Source organism: Hypanus sabinus, chromosome 31 (genome assembly GCF_030144855.1).
Source record: "Hypanus sabinus isolate sHypSab1 chromosome 31, sHypSab1.hap1, whole genome shotgun sequence".
Taxonomy (NCBI): Eukaryota; Metazoa; Chordata; class Chondrichthyes; order Myliobatiformes; family Dasyatidae; genus Hypanus; species Hypanus sabinus.
Window position 1 is genome coordinate 33,785,288 of NC_082736.1, and position 21,262 is coordinate 33,806,549.

Below are 21,262 nucleotides of genomic sequence, written 5' to 3' on the forward strand. Positions count from 1 at the left end.
CGGTCCGACCGGGGGCAGGAGGGGGGTTTGGGCGGGGGAGGGAGCGCCGGGTGATCCTCTCTCCCATCACCCAAATCCTCTGATATAATCTGACACACGGAGAAGACAGAAGGGGGTTTATCGCTGATCCTATTACGGCTGATCCCTGTCAGTGACATTGACCCGGACACTTCCCCCCTCCCCTCCTTTCTCCCCCTCGACCCCTCCTCACACTCCTCTCACCTCTCCTCCCCTCCCACCCTTACCCTCCTCAGTCCTCAGCCCCTTCTTCTCCCCTCCCCACCTCTATCCTTCCTCCTCCTCCTCCCTTCCTCGCGCCCCTACCCTCTCCCCTCCTGTACCCCTCATCCTCCTCCCCTCACCCATCCTCTCCCCCTCGTCGCCCTCCTCTCCCTCTCCAACCCTTTCCCTCCCTCCCTCTCCCCTCCCCTGCTCTCCCTGACTTCCTGAGATTAAGCTAAAACCCTGCGCGCACACACACCCCCCCACCCACCCAGCCAGACACATCTCCGCCGCCTTCCTTCCCAGCAACTCCGGGACGGGCGCGATGTACGGACGGTCTCCCAGCCCCGCTGCCGCCTCCCCCTGATCCCCTCCCCGCAGCCGATCGGACATGGCGCTCCTCGGGGTGAAGTTCACCCTCCAGAAGCGGGTGCAGTTGGCCCAGACGCTCTGGGCGCTGAGCTGGTTCTGCTTCCTGGCCGGCGTCTCCACCTTCGGGCTGGGCGTCTACCTCAAGTGCGAGCTGAGGAGGTACAGCGAGGTGATGGACAACGCCGATGTCCACCTGGTCCCCGACGCCCTCATCGTGGCCGGCGCCCTCTCCGCCCTGAGCAATCTGGCCGGCGTCAAGCTGTGCCGGGACTGCCTGGACCCCGAGCGCCTCCCTCGCTGGCAGTCCCTGGCGGGGCCCTACCTGTTCCTCTCCTCCCTCCTGGCCTGCCTCCTGCTCGCCTCCTCGCTCCTCAGCTACCTCATGCGGGGCAGCCTGGACGCCTCGCTGAGGGCCGGCCTCCGCGACAGCATCCGCTTCTACAAGGACACGGACACGCCGGGCAGGTGCTTCCGAAAGCGGACCGTGGACCTGCTCCAGATGGAGTTCCAGTGCTGCGGGAACAGCGGCTACCGGGACTGGTTCGAGGTGCAGTGGGTCAGCAACCGGTACCTTGACTTCAACAGCAAAGAGGTCAGAGAGTAGGTACCCGAGCGGGCGGGGGGTTCAGTCCCGGCGCCGAGCGCGTGTGCGTGTGTGCGCGCCCGCGATAAATCACCCTCAGCCACGGGAGAGCTACAGAGGATTGCTAATGTGGCCAAGTGGTTAAGGTGTTGGTCTGAAGGTCGCTGGTTCGAGCCTCGGCTGAGGCTGTGTGTGTGTCCTTGAGCAAGGTGCTTAACCACACGTTGCTCTGCGACGACACGGTGCCAAGCTGTATGGGTCCCGGCCCATATAATGATAATGGGACTTGCAGCTTGTGGAACTGCCGGTCTCCCCTTGGTCTATCGAGGCTAAGAGGCCTACCTAATGTTGCTAAGAAAGGCTCCAGTCCCTGTCAGGTTGTGGGAAAGTTATTCTAAGAGACTGGATATATGAGTATTTGGATAAGACAGGGACTGATTGGGGATAGTCAGCAAGGTATGGTATGGTAGGTCGAGTCTAACCAATCATATAGAGTCCTTCAAGGAAGTTACCAGGAGAGTGGATGAAGACAAGGCAGTGGATGTTGTCTACATGGAGGTATTTGACAAGGTCCCGCATGGGAGGTTGGTCGAGAAGGTTCAGCCGCTCGGCATTCAGGGTGAGGTAGTAAATTGGATGAGACACTGGCTCTGTGGGAGAAGCCGGAGAGTGGTAGTAGAGGGTTGCACCTCTGACTGGAGGCCTGTGACTAGCGGAGTGCCGCAGGGATCGGTGCTGGGCCCGTTGTGGTTTGTCGTCTCCATCAACGGTCTGGATGATAATGTGGTTAACTGGATCGGCAAGTTTGTGGATGACACCAAGATTGGGGGACAGTGAGGAAGACTATCGTGGCTGGCAGAGGGATCTGGAGCAGCTGGAAAAACGGGCTGGAAAATGGCAGATGGAATTTAATGCAGACCAGTGTGAGGTGTTGCACTTTGGCAGGACCAGCCAGGGTGGGTCTTACACGGTGAACCGTCCGGCACTGAGGAGCGGGTAGAACAGAGGGATCTAGGAATACGGGTCCATAATTCATTGAAAGTGGAGTCACGGGTAGATGGGGTCGTAAAGGGAGCTTCTGGCACATTGGCCTTCATAAGTCAAAGTATTGAGTGCAGGAGGTGGGATGTTGTGTTGAAGTTGTATAAAATGTTGGTGAATCCTCATTTGGAGTGTTGTGTGCAGTTTGGGTCACCGATCTACAGGAGAGATGTAAGCAAGTTTGAAAGAGCGCAGAGGAAATTTACAAGGATGTTGCCGGGTCTAGAGGACCCGAGTTACGGGGAAAGATTGAACAGGTTAGGACTGTGTTCTTTAGGATGTAGAAGATTGAGAGGAGATTTAACAGAGGATAAAATTATGAGGAGTATAGGTAGGCTTTTCCCACTGGGGTTGGTTAGAATGACAACCAGAGGTCATGGGTTAAGGGTGAAAGGGGAACACGAGGGGAAACTTCACTCGGAGTGCGGTGAGAGTGTGGATCGAGCTGCTGGTACAAGTGGTGCATGAGAGCTCAGTTTGAACAGGTACATGGATGGGGGGTGGGGGGTATTGAGAGCTTTGGCCCCAGTACAGGCCGATTGGATGGTTTGGCATGGACTAGATGGGCTGAAGGGCCTGTTTCTGTGCTGTACTTCTCTATGATTCTATGAGATGCACAGACACACACACACTGACGTGCACACACATACAAGAACTCTCGCACACAGACACACACAAGACACATGTAGCAGCACACACAAACACCCCCACACACTTACTTTAACAGACCCACAAACACACTACACAGTGACACAAGCACACATAAACACACACCATAGACGAGTGACACACATATAAATAGAAGAGAGTGCATCATAAACACGGTGACTCACAGACACAGATACACACACACACACACACACACAGAGTGACATACAGTGACACACACACAGGCAGACAGACACACACACACACTCTCTCACACACACAGTGACATACAGTGACACACACACAGGCAGACACACACACACACACACAGAGTGACATACAGTGACACACACACAGGCAGACAGACACACACACACACACTCTCTCACACACACAGTGACATACAGTGACACACACAGGCAGACAGACACACACACACACTCTCTCACACACACAGTGACATACAGTGACACACACACAGGCAGACACACACACACACACACACAGAGTGACATACAGTGACACACACACAGGCAGACAGACACACACACACACTCTCTCACACACAGAGTGACATACAGTGACACACACACAGGCAGACACACACACACACACACACTCTCTCTCTCACACACAGAGTGACATACAGTGACACACACACAGGCAGACACACACACACACACTCTCTCACACACACAGTGACATACAGTGACACACACACAGGCAGACAGACACACACACACACTCTCACACACACACAGTGACATACGGTGACACACATACAGGCAGACAGACACAGATAAGCACACTCATACAGGCACACCAACACACACATACAAAGATACGCAGAGACAACCATCACACACGCAGTGACACACATACATACTCAGTCACAAACACACACGGACTTGCACACACAAATACTCACACACACAGACACATACAATGACACACACACAGTGAAAATCACACAGTCACACACACAATGACAACCAAACACACAAAGCAAAACTCACATATAGTCACGTCACAGACACAGTCATACACACAGTGAAACTCACACACACAGAAACATACCACACACTCACACGTAGTGAAACTCACACACGCAATGACACAGACACAGTGACACACTCACCACGGACGCACAGCGTCACAGACGCACTTACATACAAACGGACACAGACACACATACAGTCATACACACACCCAAGGAATGTCTTTACCCGGAGGGTGGGGAATCTGAGGAATTCATTGGAGGACAAGTCTTTGGGTCTATTTAAAGTGGAGGTTGACACAGGTTCTTGACTGGTCGGGGCATGAAGGGATACGGGAGTGGTGGTGGTTGGGGGGGTGGGGGAGATGGATCAGCCATGGTGTTAAATGACGGAGCAGACCCAATGGGCCAAATGCTCGTGTGTCGAACCAGCGCGGGTGACTCCCTCCCGTCTCGCCGCAGCCGCGTCCGGAGTAACGTGGACGGCCGCTACCTGATCGACGGGGTGCCGTTCAGCTGCTGTAGCCCGGACTCGCCCCGGCCCTGCATCCAGCTGCACATCGCCAACAGCTCGGCGCATTTCAACTACGACGTGGACGGCGAGGAGCAGAACATCTGGAAGCGGGGCTGCCGAGAGGCGCTGCTCGGCCATTACACCTGCACCATGGCCAGCATCGGCACCGCCGTCCTGCTCGGCTCCGTCGCCCAGGTGAGCCCGGGGACCGTCCGGGAGGCGCGGGGGTGGTGCCGAGAGCTTGTGGACACCTATCAAATCACGAAAGGGGTAGGCGTGGAGGCAGGGAGGTGAGACGAGGGGACACAGCCTCGAGATTCGGGGGGTGGGGGGAGGAGGTTCCCAGAGAGTGGCGAGTCTGTGGAATTCTCTGCCCAGCGGAGCCTTCCTCGGTGAATATATTTAAGACAAGTTTGGGTAGATCATTGCTTAGCTGGGGAATGGGGGAAAGGCAGGTCACGGGCCCGACGGCCGACCCCCGCTCCCGTTTCTTGTGTCCCGACACGCGTGGGCGTAACCAGGAGGGTTAGGGTCCCGAGAAGGCTGACCGACCCCGACAGAGGGGTCGAGGAGACGGTTCGGATGGACTCGGCCCGCCGAGTGCTATCCCGCGTACGGCTCGGCCGGGGGCAGGGGGGCACCCACGAGGGGCCACTGTCCGGCAGGAGGTACCCTGGCCTCGAGTTTCTTCCCCCACCGCCCTCGGGTTCTGAAACCGGACCTCGGGACGTGCCTCCCCCAACTTTTACTCCTGGGGTTGTGTCGGAATTGGTTTGTTATTGCCCCAGGTACTGAGAGAGCGTGGCCTGGTGGTTAAGGCGTCGGTCTGGTGATCTGAAGGTCGCTGGTTCGAGCCTCCGCGGAGGCTCCGTGTTGTGTGCCCCCCGAGCAAGGCACCAAACCACACATTGCTCTGCGACGATACCGGTGCCAAGCTGTATGGGTCCTAGTGCCCTTCCCTTGGACAACATCGGTGGCGTGGAGAGGGGAGACTTGCAGGCTGGGCAACTGCCGGTCTCCCACACAACCCTGCCCAGGCCTGCATCCTGGAGACCTTCCAAAGCACAAACCCATGGTCTCACGAGGCTAATGGATGCCTATAACTGAGATACAAGTGAACAGCTTGCCTGCCTTGCAGACTGTACGTACAGATTAGATCATTATTGACCTAGAACAGGCCCTTCAGCCCGCAATGCCGTGCTGACCCGCTCCAAGTTCAATCTGGCACTTCCCTCCTGCATGATCCTCCATTTTCCATCCATGTGCCTAATTCTCTCAAATTAGAGTCTCTTAAGATGCTCTTAAATGCCCTGCCTCTACCACTGGCAGGGCATTCCACACCCCCACCACTTTCCTTGTGAAAAACTTACTTCTGAAATCTCCCCTCTCCCTGATGCTTACCCCCCCAGTTGCCTCTAAGCGAGGCCCTGTCGTATTAGCCGTTTCCCACCCTGGGGGAAGAGTCTCCGACTGTCCACTCGATCTGTGCCTCTCATCATCTTGTAGACCCCTATCGTCACCTCTCACCCTGAGAGAAGCACCAGCTCACTCAACCCCTCCTCAAGCAGTAACAGGACGAGGGAGTCGCGTAGGGGGCGATCCCTGTGGTTAGTGGGGGGGGGGGGGAGGAGGGAAAGATGCGTTTGGTGGTGGGAGATTCAGTTGGAGGTGGCGGAAGCTTCGGAGAGTGATGTGCTGGAGGCGGAGGCTGGTGGGCCGGTAGGTGAGGACAAGAGGAACCCTTTCCCTGGTGGGGTGGGGGCAGATGTGCGTGGTGTCTTTATAGACAATAGGCGCAGGAGTAGGCCATTCAGCCCTTCTAGCCAGCACCGCCATTCACTGTGATCATGGCTGATCATACACAATCAGTACCCCGTTCCTGCCCTCTCCCCATATCCCTTGACCCCGCTATCTATAAGAGCTCTATCTAACTCTCTCTTGAATGCATCCAGAGACTTGGCCTCCACTAAACCTTCTGGGGCAGAGCATTCCACAGATCCACCACTCTCTGGGTGAAAAAGTTTTTCCGCATCTCTGTTCTAAATGGCCTACCCCTTATTCCTAAACTGTGGCCTCTGGTTCTGGACTCACCCATCAGCGGGAACTTGCTTCCTGCCTCCAGCGTGTCCAATCCCTTAATCAGATCCCCTCTCATCCTTCTAAATTCCAGTGTATTTTCAAGCACATCTCCCCCCCCCCCCACTTCCCACTTTCCACAGGGATCGTGATCACTCCCTAAGCGAATCCCTTGTCCATTTGTCCCTCCCCACTGATCTCCCTCCTGGCACTTATCCTTGCAAGCGGAACAAGTGCTACACCTGCCCCCTGCACCTCTCCCCTCACTACCCCAAACAGGTGAGGAGACACTCCACCTGTGAGCTGGTTGGGGTCGTGTACTGTGTCCGGTGCTCCCGGTGTGGGCCCCTGTACGTCGGTGAGACCCGGCGTGGGTTGGGAGACCGCTTCGCCGAGCTTCTCCCTGCCATCGGTCAGAAACAGCCGGACCTCCCACTTTAATCCCACTTCCCATTCCCATTCCAGTGTGTCCGTGGCCTCCTCTGCTCCGCCGTTTCATCACGGCTGATCCAATTCTCCCTCTCAGCCCCGATCTCCTGCCTTCCCCCCATTTCTCTCCATGCCCCGACCAGTCGACCTCTGCCTTAAATAGACCCAAAGACTCCGGCTCCACAGCCTCCTGTGGAAAGTCCTGTTGTCCCGTCGGACAGTATTGTCCCCCTCTCCCGGTTTCACCAATCACCCGCCACCCTGTACTTCTCCCTCCCCTCAACCCATCCTTTTACCCTGGTCCCCTCTTCCTTTCCCTCTTACCCTGGTCCCCTCTTCCTTTCCCTCTTACCCTGGTCCCCTCTACCTTTCCCTCTTACCCTGGTCCCCTCTTCCTTTCCCTCTTACCCTGGTCCCCACTACCTTTCCCTCTTACCCTGGTCCCCTCTTCCTTTCCCTCTTACCCTGGTCCCCTCTACCTTTCCCTCTTACCCTAGTCCCCTCTTCCTTTCCCTCTTACCCTGGTCCCCACTACCTTTCCCTCTTACCCTGGTCCCCTCTTCCTTTCCCTCTTACCCTGGTCCCCTCTTCCTTTCCCTCTTACCCTGGTCCCCTCTACCTTTCCCTCTTACCCTGGTCTCTTCCTTTCCCTCTTACCCTGGTCCCCTCTTCCTTTCCCTCTTACCCTGGTCCCCTCTTCCTTTCCCTCTTACCCTGGTCCCCACTACCTTTCCCTCTTACCCTGGTCCCCACTACCTTTCCCTCTTACCCTGGTCCCCTCTTCCTTTCCCTCTTACCCTGGTCCCCTCTTCCTTTCCCTCTTACCCTGGTCCCCACTACCTTTCCCTCTTACCCTGGTCCCCTCTTCCTTTCCCTCTTACCCTAGTCCCCTCTTCCTTTCCCTCTTACCCTGGTCCCCACTACCTTTCCCTCTTACCCTGGTCCCCTCTTCCTTTCCCTCTTACCCTGGTCCCCTCTTCCTTTCCCTCTTACCCTGGTCCCCTCTTCCTTTCCCTCTTACCCTGGTCCCCTCTACCTTTCCCTCTTACCCTGGTCTCTTCCTTTCCCTCTTACCCTGGTCCCCTCTTCCTTTCCCTCTTACCCTGGTCCCCTCTTCCTTTCCCTCTTACCCTGGTCCCCACTACCTTTCCCTCTTACCCTGGTCCCCACTACCTTTCCCTCTTACCCTGGTCCCCTCTTCCTTTCCCTCTTACCCTGGTCCCCTCTTCCTTTCCCTCTTACCCTGGTCCCCACTACCTTTCCCTCTTACCCTGGTCCCCTCTTCCTTTCCAGTCCTGACGAAGGGTCTCGGCCCGAAACTTGGGTGGCTCACTCATCTCCGTAGATGCTGCCTGGCCTGCTGAGTCCCTCCAGAACTTCTTGTGTGCTCCTTTGGATCTCTGGGCCTTCTCGTGCTCAGGTTGCTTCTGACGTGACGGACAGAAACGTTCAAAGAATTTACATGATTTTACATGGTGTGCGTGACCAGTCAGGCTGGACTTCCAAGTTGATTGTCACGGGTAAACATAAGTTAACTGAAGTTGACACAATGGCAAAGTAACTTCATGACATTAATGCAAGTTGCAGGAGGTGTGCTCCAAGATCGTGCGAGAGCATTTGATAAACGCAAGTGATCCTGTTAAATGCTGGAAATCCAGAGCAACGCACACACACACACAAAATGCTGGCGGAATTCATAGATAACACGTATAGAGGAGACGGTCTGGGCCAAGACCCTGCATTGGGTGGGATTCCGGAACCTGAGAAGCTGTCGAACTGTGAGGCGAGGGTCTTCAGACTCTGGTATCTCCTGCCTGATGGCGGCTTTGGGGCGAGGATGGTGGGGGACGGGACGGCAGGTGTTCCTCGGCCGTGGGGAGGTCCCTGAACCCAGGGCGAAGCTGGCCTCTCTCTGCGTTGGAGATCTCGCACCAGAACGGTTCCCGCTGTGCACCTGTAGAAGCTAATCCAAGTCTTTGATGGCATCCCCATTCTCCGTAAAACAGACTTTACTCAGAGATTACTCCAAAGGAGAGATGCCAGACTCGCTCTGATAGGAAGTCCACCACCCCTTATGGGGCCAGAGTGATGGGGGGGGGCGGGTTCTTGCCTCTTACCCAAAAGACTGGCTTGTTTAGAAAGCTCCTTGGACATCAAAGACACAGGACCTTTGGCCCATCTAATACTATTGAAAGGCCGAGATGGAGAGGGAATGCACAGCATGTTTCTTTTTGTGGGGGAGTCAATGACCAGAGGGCACAGCCTCAGGATAGAGGGACGATGAGGAGCAATTTCTTTAGCCGGAGGCTGGTGTATCTGTGGAATTCATTGCCACAGAGGGCTGTGGAGGCCGAGTCATCGGGTATATTTAAAGCGGAGGTTGATCGGTTCTTGATTAGTCAGGGCGTCAAAGGTTACATGGAGAATGCAAGATGGATAATAAATCAGCCATGATCGATTGGTGGAACAGACTTGATGGGCTGAATGGCCGGATTCTGCTCCTATATCTTTGGGTCTTACCCAAATTGAATATCTATTTCCATTCCTTGGCCCACCTACTCAGTTAATCCTGACCCCCCCCCCCCACTTCCGACCCCCATGGTTTACGAGAACCTCCTTCCTTGTCAATGGGGGTTAGGGTTAGGGTTATGCACTTGGCATTGACCTTATTTCTGTTTTCTGTTTCCCCACCATTCCGCTCCGTCAGCTGGGCGTGCTAATCGGACTGCGGTACCTGAGCGTCTCGTCCCTGGCCGCGGTCGGGCAGCCGGAACCGGAGGCGGATACGGAGGGATACCTGTTGGAGAGGGGTCCACTGGAGACGGTGCGTGCCGCCATCAAGGCTGTCACCAGCGCGTTCTCGTCTGGCCAGGTGCAGACCGAGCCGGCCCCGGCTGAGGAGAAAGCAGCGGATAAATAGATGTTCTTCTCACCCCCCCCCCCACTTCCCTGCCCATCTCCACCCGCCAGCCCCTCCGAGGCTGGACAGACTACATGAGGCAGGACCCCCCTGGCCATTAGCATCACCTTCCCTCTGTTGAGTCACGATTATGCCATCGCCCTCTTGGGGAGGGGTGAGAGAGACTGGGGAGGAGCTCTCGGGTCCTCCTCCTCTTTTCTGCTACTCCTTCCTCCCTCCTCTCCCCCTCCGCCCTTCCACCCCTTCGTGGGGTGAGGGGAGGGTGTCACCAGCTTGGCCAGCCTTAGCGCAGGAGAGTTTCAATGCCGCCTCTGCCCCCGCTCCCATTCCAAGGTGGCCTCTGTCATTGTTGGTGGCCGCACCCAACATGGCCACCCTAGTGACCAGTGGCCACACCCAACGTGGCCACACCCAACATGGCCACCCTGGTGACCAGTGGCCACACCCAACATGGCCACCCTAGTGACCAGTGGCCACACCCAACGTGGCCACACCCAACATGGCCACCCTAGTGACCAGTGGCCACACCCAACATGGCCACCCTAGTGACCAGTGGCCACACCCAACGTGGCCATACCCAACATGGCCACCCTGGTGACCAGTGGCCACACCCAACATGGCCACCCTAGTGACCAGTGGCCACACCCAACGTGGCCACACCCAACATGGCCACCCTAGTGACCAGTGGCCACACCCAACATGGCCACCCTAGTGACCGGTGGCCACACCCAACATGGCCACCCTGGTGACCAGTGGCCACACCCAACATGGCCACCCTAGTGACCGGTGGCCACACCCAACATGGCCACCCTGGTGACCGGTGGCCACACCCAACATGGCCACCCCGGTGACCGGTGGCCACACCCAACATGGCCACCCTTCCGACTAGTGGCCACACCCAACATGGCCACCCTTCCGACTAGTGGCCACACACAACATAGCTACCCTTGTGAGCAATGGCCACCCTTCTGACTAGTGGCCACACCTAAAAATGGCTGCCCTGCTGACCATCAACAAGCTAAGATGTCCGTTTGGGATAGAGGCCGCAGAGTTCGGAATGGGACTGCGAACGGGACGATCTCTGATAGACTGTCTGTAGATCTGGTGCCAGACTATGTATCCTAGGCAACGCTTGGTAAACCACCTCAGGAGACGGCTCGAATAAAATGTAAGAAAAGGAGACGCCTTGTCTGTTTTCGACTCTGAGTTAACTAATCTTGCCAAGTTGGGGTTGTGCGCAGTTGCGCTGGGCTGGGAGAGGTAAACCATGCCCCAGGGAGGTGGTGGAGGAAGAGGGGTGAAGAAGGCCAGGGATTGTCAATGGCAGAGGGAGGGGCTCTGGGAGATGAGGGAGGTAGGAAGAGGAGGAGGAGAAGGAATGGGGAGGGACGCAGGGGCCAGCGGGGAGCGGGGCTTTGCGGAGGCAGGGGGTTTGACCGAAGCAGGGACCAGGTGAGTAGATCACAGAGACGGAGAGGAGAGTTGGGATGGGAGGGGTAAACCGTGCCCCAGGGAGGTGGTGGCGGTGGGAGGGGGGGTGGAGGAGTGGAGGGAGAGGGGTGCAGAAGGCCAGGGATTGTCAATGGCAGAGGGAGGGGCTCTGGGAGATGAGGGAGGTAGGAAGAGGAGGAGGAGAAGGAATGGGGAGGGATGCAGGGGCCGGCGGGGAGCGGGGCAGGGGGTTTGACCGAAGCAGGGACCAGGTGAGTAGATCACAGAGACGGAGAGGGGAGTTGGGATGGGAGGGGTTGGTGGAGATGGCGGTGCTGGGACACCAAAGGGGTTGGGAACATTGGGAGGGAGGCCAGGGCCACGGGAAGGGATGGGACTGTCTCCGGGCTCCCGGTTGTAGCTGGACCTGGGACAGGGAGAAGGAAAGCGCCCGGGATGAGACCGCTCTGGTAACCGAGTCGCGTCTGGGCGGGTAATCCATTTCCCAGCGGCTGTGCCGACGGAGCCAAGGGCACTGCAGAGAAATCCGGCCCATCCAGACTATCCCACTGGCCCACTTCTGCCCCCCTCCCCCAACAGCCTGGCAGGAGCGGGCGGTGGAACGCAACAGCGCCAGCGACCTGGGTTCAAGTCCCGCCGCCGGACTGGAGTTTGCTCTCCCCGTGGCCGCGTCGGTTCCCCCCGGGTGTTCCGCTTTCCCCCCCCCCACATCCCAAAGACGCGTGGGTTGGGAGGTTGAGGGCCACATGGGCGGAATAGGGAAGCTGGATGGGCTTGTATCTCTAAATAAACATTTTCAAAACACGAGTCACCGGCGGCCAGGCGGAGATTCCCACCTCCTGCCGGTCAGCCAGTCTTCTGTCCGGCCATGACGGGAGACGTGTCCGGGAGGGCTTGTCGGGTGGAGAACCCGCGGCACTCGGGGTCCTCCCCGGTTACAGTGCGTGACCGTGACGCCCTTCCTCTCCACCGGCCGATACAGAACCGGCCTCCTGGCCGGCGGGTCTCGCCGTGGGTCTTCACCCGCCCTCCGTTCCGCATGGATCACCGGCTGGGACAGGCGCGTCCCTGTCTCCCCGGGGTACGCGGCCCGCCCGCGACCCTCAGCCGGTTGAGCCCGCCTGTCGAAGCGGGGTGCCGGGGTGTGGCCGCTGTCACACGCTTGGAGACACAGGTGAGAGCCGAGTGTGGGGTGGGGGCCGATGGTGAGTGAGCTGCCCCGGAATGGACTCGACAAGCCCTTTCACCGGGGCAGCCCGTCCATAATAGTATCTTTCCTCTAATACCCTCTTGTTGGGCACCTTCTCAAAGGTCTTCTGCAAATCCAAGTAAACAACATACATCACCAGCTCACCCTCTCTCCCCTCTCCCCCTCTCCTTTCCCCCTCTCCCCCCTCCACCTCTCTCCGCTCTCCCCCTCTCCTTTCCCCCTCTCCCCCCTCCACCTCTCTCCCCTCTCCCCCTCTCCTTTCCCCCTCTCCCCCCTCCACCTCTCTCCGCTCTCCCCCTCCTCTCTCTCCTCTCCTCTCTCCCCCCCTCCCTCCCTCCCTCTCCATCTCTTGCACATGACAGGATACTTGGTAGTGTGGAGGAGCAGAGGGATCTGGGGGTACATGTCCACAGATCCCTGAAAGTTGCCTCACAGGTAGATAGGGTAGTTAAGAAAGCTTATGGGGTGTTAGCTTTCATAAGTCGAGGAATAGAGTTTAAGAGATGCGATGTAATGATGCAGCTCTATAAAACTCTGGTTAGGCCCCACTTGGAGTACTGTGTCCAGTTCTGGTCGCCTCACTATGGGAAGGATGTGGAAGCATTGGAAAGGGTACAGAGGAGATTTACCAGGATGCTGCCTGGTTTAGAGAGTATGGATTATGATCAAAGATTAAGGGAGCTAGTGCTTTACTCTTTGGAGAGAAGGAGGATGAGAGGAGACATGATAGAGGTGTACAAGATATTAAGAGGAATAGACAGAGTGGATAGCCAGTGCCGCTTCCCCAGGGCACCACTGCTCAATACAAGTGGACATGGCCTTAAGGTGAGGGGAGGGAAGTTCAAGGGGGATATCAGAGGAAGGTTTTTCACTCAGAGAGTGGTTAGTGCGTGGAATGCACTACCTGAGTCAGTGGTGGAGGCAGATACGCTAGTGAAGTTTAGGAGACTACTAGATGGGTATACGGAGGAATTTGAGTTGCGGGGTTATATGGGAGGCAGGGTTTGAGGGTCAGCACAACATTGTGGGCCCAAGGGCCTGTTCTATGTCCTACCTACCCCACTGTCTTCTCATCACTCCATCTCCCAATCTCCTGGCTGCTTTGCGAATGTCCCATGGGGAGAGGAGTTTGGGGTTTGGAGGGTTCCCAATCACAGACTTAGCAGTAAGATGCCAGGGACAGTGAGGAGGGAGCGCTGTTCTGTGGGAGGGGCGGGGAGGAAGGTGCGCAGCGCTGTGGGAGAGACAGTGAGGAGGGAGAGCTGTGTTGTGGGAGGGGCGGGGAGGAGGGAGCGCTGTGATGTGGGAGGGACGGTGAGGAGGGAGCGCTGTGATGTGGGAGGGACGGTGAGGAGGGAGCGCTGTCATGTGGGAGGGACGGTGAGGAGGGAGTGCTGTGATGTGGGAGGGACGGTGAGGAGGGAGCGCTGTGATGTGGGAGGGACGGTGAGGAGGGAGCGCTGTGATGTGGGAGGGACGGTGAGGAGGGAGCGCTGTCATGTGGGAGGGACGGAGGAGGGAGCGCTGTGCTGTGGGAGGGGCAGTGAGGAGGGAGTGCTGTGATGTGGGAGGGACGGTGAGGAGGGTGCGCTGCGCTGTGGGAGAGACAGTGAGGAGGGAGAGCTGTGTTGTGGGAGGGATGGTGAGGAGGGAGCGCTGTGATGTGGGAGGGACGGTGAGGGAGCGCTGTGATGTGGGGACGGTGAGGAGGGAGCGCTGCCGTGTGGGAGGGGCGGTGAGGAGGGAGCGCTGTGCTGTGGGAGGGGCGGTGAGGAGGGAGCGCTGTGATGTGGGAGGGGCAGTGAGGAGGGAGTGCTGTGATGTGGGAGGGGCAGTGAGGAGGGAGTGCTGTGATGTGGGAGGGGCGGTGAGGAGGGAGCGCTGTGATGTGGGAGGGGCGGTGAGGAGGGAGACAAATGTCTGATCTGATAATTGTAAAAATGCTCTTTGTCTGTGTCTGTGTGTGTGTGTGTGTGAGAGAGATGGATAGAGAGAGGGTGAGAAGGTGAAAGAGAGATGGGGAGAGGGGGAGACAGGGAGAGGGAGGTAGGGAGAGAGGGGAGAGGTGTGTGGCGGGGAGAGAGAGTGGTGATGGGGGTCTTTATTGATGGACGCTGCCTTCTTGAGGCATTGCTCCTTGAAGATGTCCCGGACACTACGAGGCCAGTGCCCGTGATGGAGATGACAGAGTTTACAACTCTCTGCAGTTTATTTCGATCCTGTGCGGTAGCCACTCACCCCCCCCCCCCCATACCAGCCGGCGATGCAGCCGGTTTGAACACTGTCCACGGTGCATCTCTGCATCTGAGAGGATGCAGCACGTCGAAGGCAGGAAATTCACCTCAGGAGATCGGGTGTGTCACCAAAGTCTAGTGAGTTTCTGCAGATGCCCTATGGAGAGCGTCCCGGCTGGCTGCAGCACCGTCTGCTCTGGGGGTGGGGAGGGGGCTGTGACGCACAGGATCGACAGGGGCTGCAGACTAACCAGCCCAACCCTCCCCACCATCGACAACATCTTCAATAAGCGGCACCCCAAAAAGGCCGCGTCCATCACCTGGGACCCCCATCACCAGGACATGCCCTCTTCTCATTGCTACCATCAGGGAGGAGGTACAGGAGCCTGAAGACACACACTCAGTGATTCGGGAACAGCTTCTTCCCCTCTGCCATCAGGGAGGAGGTACAGGAGCCTGAAGAGACACACTCAATGATTCTGGAACAGCTTCTTCCCCTCTGCCATCAGGGAGGAGGTACAGAAGCCTGAAGAGACACACTCAATGATTCTGGAACAGCTTCTTCCCCTCTGCCATCAGGGAGGAGGTACAGGAGCCTGAAGAGACACACTCAACGATTCAGGAACAGCTTCTTCCCCTCTGCCATCAGGGAGGAGGTACAGGAGCCTGAAGACACACACTCAACGATTCAGGAACAGCTTCTTCCCCTCTGCCATCAGGGAGGAGGTACAGGAGCCTGAAGACACACACTCAACGATTCAGGAACAGCTTCTTCCCCTCCGCCATCAGGGAGGAGGTACAGGAGCCTGAAGACCCACACTCAACGATTCAGGAACAGCTTCTTCCCCTCTGCCATCAGGGAGGAGGTACAGGAGCCTGAAGACACACACTCAGCGATTCAGGAACAGCTTCTTCCCCTCTGCCATCAGGGAGGAGGTACAGGAGCCTGAAGACACACACTCAGCGATTCAGGAACAGCTTCTTCCCCTCTGCCATCAGGGAGGAGGTACAGGAGCCTGAAGACACACACACAGCGATTCAGGAACAGCTTCTTCCCCTCTGCCATCAGGGAGGAGGTACAGGAGCCTGAAGACACACACTCAACGATTCTGGAACAGCTTCTTCCCCTCTACCATCAGGGAGGAGGTACAGGAGCCTGAAGAGACACACTCAACGATTCAGGAACAGCTTCTTCCCCTCTGCCATCAGGGAGGAGGTACAGGAGCCTGAAGACACACACTCAGCGATTCAGGAACAGCTTCTTCCCCTCTGCCATCAGGGAGGAGGTACAGGAGCCTGAAGACACACACTCAGCGATTCAGGAACAGCTTCTTCCCCTCTGCCATCAGGGAGGAGGTACAGGAGCCTGAAGACACACACACAGCGATTCAGGAACAGCTTCTTCCCCTCTGCCATCAGGGAGGAGGTACAGGAGCCTGAAGAGACACACTCAACGATTCTGGAACAGCTTCTTCCCCTCTACCATCAGGGAGGAGGTACAGGAGCCTGAAGAGACACACTCAACGATTCAGGAACAGCTTCTTCCCCTCTGCCATCAGGGAGGAGGTACAGGAGCCTGAAGACACACACTCAACGATTCAGGAACAGCTTCTTCCCCTCTGCCATCAGGGAGGAGGTACAGGAGCCTGAAGACACACACTCAACGATTCAGGAACAGCTTCTTCCCCTCCGCCATCAGGGAGGAGGTACAGGAGCCTGAAGACCCACACTCAACGATTCAGGAACAGCTTCTTCCCCTCTGCCATCAGGGAGGAGGTACAGGAGCCTGAAGACACACACTCAGCGATTCAGGAACAGCTTCTTCCCCTCTGCCATCAGGGAGGAGGTACAGGAGCCTGAAGACACACACACAGCGATTCAGGAACAGCTTCTTCCCCTCTGCCATCAGGGAGGAGGTACAGAAGCCTGAAGAGACACACTCAACGATTCTGGAACAGCTTCTTCCCCTCTACCATCAGGGAGGAGGTACAGGAGCCTGAAGAGACACACTCAACGATTCAGGAACAGCTTCTTCCCCTCTGCCATCAGGGAGGAGGTACAGGAGCCTGAAGACACACACTCAGTCATTCAGGAACAGCTTCTTCCCCTCTGTCATCAGGGAGGAGGTACAGGAGCCTGAAGACACACACTCAACGATTCAGGAACAGCTTCTTCCCCTCTGCCATCAGGGAGGAGGTACAGGAGCCTGAAGACACACACTCAACGATTCAGGAACAGCTTCTTCCCCTCTGCCATCAGGGAGGAGGTACAGGAGCCTGGAGACACACACTCAGCGATTCAGGAACAGCTTCTTCCCCTCTGCCATCAGGGAGGAGGTACAGGAGCCTGAAGACACACACTCAGCGATTCAGGAACAGCTTCTTCCCCTCTGCCATCTGATTTCTAAATGGGCTACAGATACATGAACATGACCTCAGTAGTTTTTTCAGAATGTGCAATCACATAGATCATTCTGACATTTGGTCTGAACCTGTTGACCATGTCTGCAAGTTGCTGCCACGCGATTGGCTGGTTAGATATCTGCATTAATGAGCAGCTGTACCTAATAAAGTGGCCACTCAGTGTACATGTCACTACATAAAAGTTCAAAGTAACTTTATTATCGAAGTACATATATACGTTACCATATACAACCCTGAGATTCATTTTCTTGTGGGCATACTCAACAAATCTATAGAATATTAACCATAACAGAATCAATGGAAGTCGAGGGCATTTAACCAGACTGACCAGATTGCAGAAGGCAATAAATTGTGCAAACACATAAAGAGGAAATAATGATAATAAATAAGCAATAAATATCAAGAATGTGAGATGAAGAGTCCTTGAATGTGAGTCTGTAAGTTGTGGGACAAGTGAAGTTGTGTGAGGTTATCCCCTCTGGTTCAAGTGCCTGATGGTTGAGGGGTAATAACTGTTCCTGAATCTGGTGGTGTGGGACCTGAGGCTCCTGTACCTCCTTCCTGATGGTCGAGGGGTAGTAACTGTTCCTGAACCTGGTGGTGTGAGTCCTGAGGCTCCTGTACCTCCTTCCTGATGGTTGAGGGGTAGTAACTGTCCCTGAACCTGGTGGTGTGGGTCCTGAGGCTCCTGTACCTTCTACCTGATGGTTGAGGGGTAATAACTGTTCCTGAACCTGGTGGTGTGGGACCTGAGGCTCCTGTACCTTCTACCTGATGGTTGAGGGGTAGTAACTGTTCCTGAACCTGGTGGTGTGAGTCCTGAGGCTCCTGTACCTCCTTCCTGATGGTTGAGGGGTAGTAACTGTTCCTGAACCTGGTGGTGTGGGACCTGAGGCTCCTGTACCTTCTACCTGATGGTTGAGGGGTAGTAACTGTTCCTGAACCTGGTGGTGTGAGTCCTGAGGCTCCTGTACCTCCTTCCTGATGGTTGAGGGGTAGTAACTGTTCCTGAACCTGGTGGTGTGAGTCCTGAGGCTCCTGTACCTCCTTCCTGATGGTTGAGGGGTAATAACTGTTCCTGAACCTGGTGGTGTGAGTCCTGAGGCTCCTGTACCTTCTACCTGATGGTTGAGGGGTAGTAACTGTTCCTGAACCTGGTGGTGTGAGTCCTGAGACTCCTGTACCTCCTTCCTGATGGTTGAGGGGTAATAACTGTTCCTGAACCTGGTGGTGTGAGTCCTGAGGCTCCTGTACCTCCTTCCTGATGATTGAGGGGTAGTAACTGTTCCTGAACCTGGTGGTGTGGGACCTGAGGCTCCTATACCTCCTTCCTGATGGTTGAGGGGTAATAACTGTTCCTGAACCTGGTGGTGTGAGTCCTGAGGCTCCTGTACCTCCTTCCTGATGGTTGAGGGGTAGTAACTGTTCCTGAACCTGGTGGTGTGGGACCTGAGGCTCCTGTACCTCCTTCCCGATGGAATCAGTTCAGAGTTGAGGTTATCCTCACTGGTTCAGGAGCCTGATGGTTGAGGGGTAATAACTGTTCCTGAACCTGGTGGTGTGGGACCTGAGGCTCCTGTACCTCCTTCCCGATGGAATCAGTTCAGAGTTGAGGTTATCCTCACTGGTTCAGGAGCCTGATGGTTGAGGGGTAATAACTGTTCCTGACCCTGGTGGTGTGGGACCTGAGGCTCCTGTACCTCCTTCCCGATGGAATCAGTTCAGAGTTGAGGTTATCCTCACTGGTTCAGGAGCCTGATGGTTGAGGGTAATAACTGTTCCTGACCCTGGTGGTGTGGGACCTGAGGCTCCTGTACCTCCTTCCTGATGGCCGCAGTGAGAAGAGAGCACGGCCTGGGTGGTGGGGGTCCCTGATGATGGAGGCTGCTTTCCTGTGACAGTGTTTCATGTCGATGTGCTCAATGGTGGGGAGGGCTTTACCTACGATCGACCGGGTCTTAGCCACTACTTTTTGTGGGGATTTTCCATTCAGGGGCATTGGTGTTTCCTGCACCAGGCTGTGATGCAGCCGGCCAGTACACCCTCCACCACACGTCGACAGAAGGTTTGTCAAAGTTTTAGGTGTCACGCCGAATCACAACAAACTCCTGGGGGAAGTCTTTCTACTTGCACTTGCATGCTGTGTCCAGGAGAGGTCCTCTGAAATAGTCATTTAAAGTTGCTGAGCCGCTCCACTGCTGGTTCCCACCATGGGGACCTCCTGTTGCCCTCTCCCGAAGTCTACCGTCATTTCCCTGGTCCTGCTCTCATTGAGTGCCGGCTGGTGGCGCAGTGGCGTCAGTGCGAGGTCCCGAGTTCGAATCCGGCTGGCTCTCTTGATATGTTGATACTGATATTCCCAATATGTCCGAGTGGCGTGGACAGCGAGGACGCTGACGTTGACTGTTGTTGTGGCACCTCTCAGCCAACTTTTCAATCTCCCTCCTGTGTGCTGATCCATGGCATTGGGGCTGAGCTTAAGCACACAGCTGAGGAGCGAGGAAAGGGAGGAGGTCGGGGCTGGTGCTGCACCCGTGCCGGTGGGGATGGTGGAGGAGAGGCTGTTGCCGACCCGAACTGAGTGGGGAGTCGAGGATTTCAGTACAATCGACGGAGTGTTTACAGTAGACGCCGACAACCAACGTGCAAATGGAGACAAGCTGTGCAAATACGGACAAAGCTGAGGACATGAGCCGCAGAGGATTTTCAAAGTTGGTCCCCAGGTTGTGGAATAAGTTCACTCTGTATTCTGAAATTTAAAGTTTTTCAGGAATTCCACTGTACCACTGCTGCAAAACAACAGTCTTCCTGACCTGGATGAGGAAGTGGAGGGATGGGTTAGTAAGTTTGCTGATGACACAAAGATTGGGGGGTGTTGTGGATAGTGTGGAGGGCTGTCAGAGGTTACAGCGGGACATTGATAGGATGCAAAACTGGGCTGAGAAGTGGCAGATGGAGTTCATCCCAGATAAGTGTGAGGTGGTTCATTTTGGTAGGTCAAATATGATGGCAGAATATAGTATTAATGGTAAGACTCTTGGCAGTGTGGAGGATCAGAGGGATCTTGGGGTCCGAGTCCACAGGACACTCAAAGCAGCTGCGCAGGTTGACTCTGTGGTTAAGAAGGCGTACGGTGCATTGGCCTTTGTCAAACGTGGAATTGAATTTAGGGGCCAAGAGGTAATGTTGCAGCTATTTAGGGCCCTGATCAGGCCCCACTTGGAGTACTGTGCTCAGTTCTGGTCGCCTCACTTCAGGAAGGATGTGGAAGCCATAGAAAGGGTGCAGAGGAGATTTACAAGGATGTTGCCTGGATTGGGGAGCATGCCTGGTGAGAATAGGTTGAGTGAACTCGGCCTTTTCTCCTTGGAGCGACGGAGGTGACCTGGTAGAGGTGTATAAGATGATGAGAGGCATTGATCGTGTGGATAGTCAGAGGCTTTTTCCCAGGGCTGAAATGGTTGCCACAAGAGGACACGGGTTTAAGGTGCTGGGGAGCAGGTACAGAGGGGATGTCAGGGGTAAGTTTTTTACTCAGAGAGTGGTGAGTGTGTGGAATGGGCTGCCGGTGACGGTGGTGGAGGTGGATACATTAGGGTCTTTTAAGAGCCTCTTAGATAGGTACATGGAGCTTAGGAAAATAGAGGGCTATAGGTAAGCCTGGTAATTTCTAGGGTAGGGACATGTTTGGCATAATCTTGTGGGCCAAAGGGCCTGATGTGCTGTAGGTTTTCTATGCTTCTAATCAGGCCATGCTGTCCATCGTCTGCTTCAGCATTCCATCATGGCTGATTTACTATCCCTCTCAACCCCATTCATCTGCCTTCTCCCTGTAACCTTTCATGCCCTCATTAATCAGGAACCTAGCAACCTCCTCTTTAAACTGTGTAAAAGTCTTAACCACGTACAGCGCCTATAAAAAATATTAATTTCCCATCCTGGAAGTTTTCGTGTTTTGTTGTTTTGCAACATTGAATCACAGTGAATTTAATTTGGCTCTTTTGACACTGATCGACAGAAAAAGACACTTCCGTGTGAAAGTGAAAACAGATGTCTGCAAAGTGATCTAAATTAATTATGTAACCCTCGGGCTCGTCCAGGGGAAAGCAACTTGTGGCCCCGCCAAACTGAGGGACCTCGT

General features: G+C 55.7%; 1 protein-coding gene across 1 annotated transcript; it reads left to right on the forward strand.

Annotated features, from left to right (window-relative positions):
* The first annotated feature begins 613 nt into the window (after nucleotides 1-613).
* On the forward strand, nucleotides 614-9,802 carry LOC132383712 (peripherin-2-like). The gene is made up of 3 exons (XM_059954901.1): nucleotides 614-1,194; nucleotides 4,326-4,572; nucleotides 9,590-9,802. Exons 1-3 carry the CDS (start codon nucleotides 614-616, stop codon nucleotides 9,800-9,802), a joined length of 1,041 nt encoding a protein of 346 aa, XP_059810884.1.
* The last annotated feature ends 11,460 nt before the right edge of the window (nucleotides 9,803-21,262 follow it).

Coding starts and splice junctions, on each gene's coding strand:
- LOC132383712 (XM_059954901.1), top strand. CDS start 614: ATGGCGCTCCTCGGGGTGAAGTTCACCCTCCAGAAGCGGGTGCAGTTG. Junction 1,195..4,325: donor AACAGCAAAGAGGTCAGAGA/GTAGGTACCCGA, acceptor GTCTCGCCGCAG/CCGCGTCCGGAGTAACGTGG. Junction 4,573..9,589: donor TGCTCGGCTCCGTCGCCCAG/GTGAGCCCGGGG, acceptor CCGCTCCGTCAG/CTGGGCGTGCTAATCGGACT.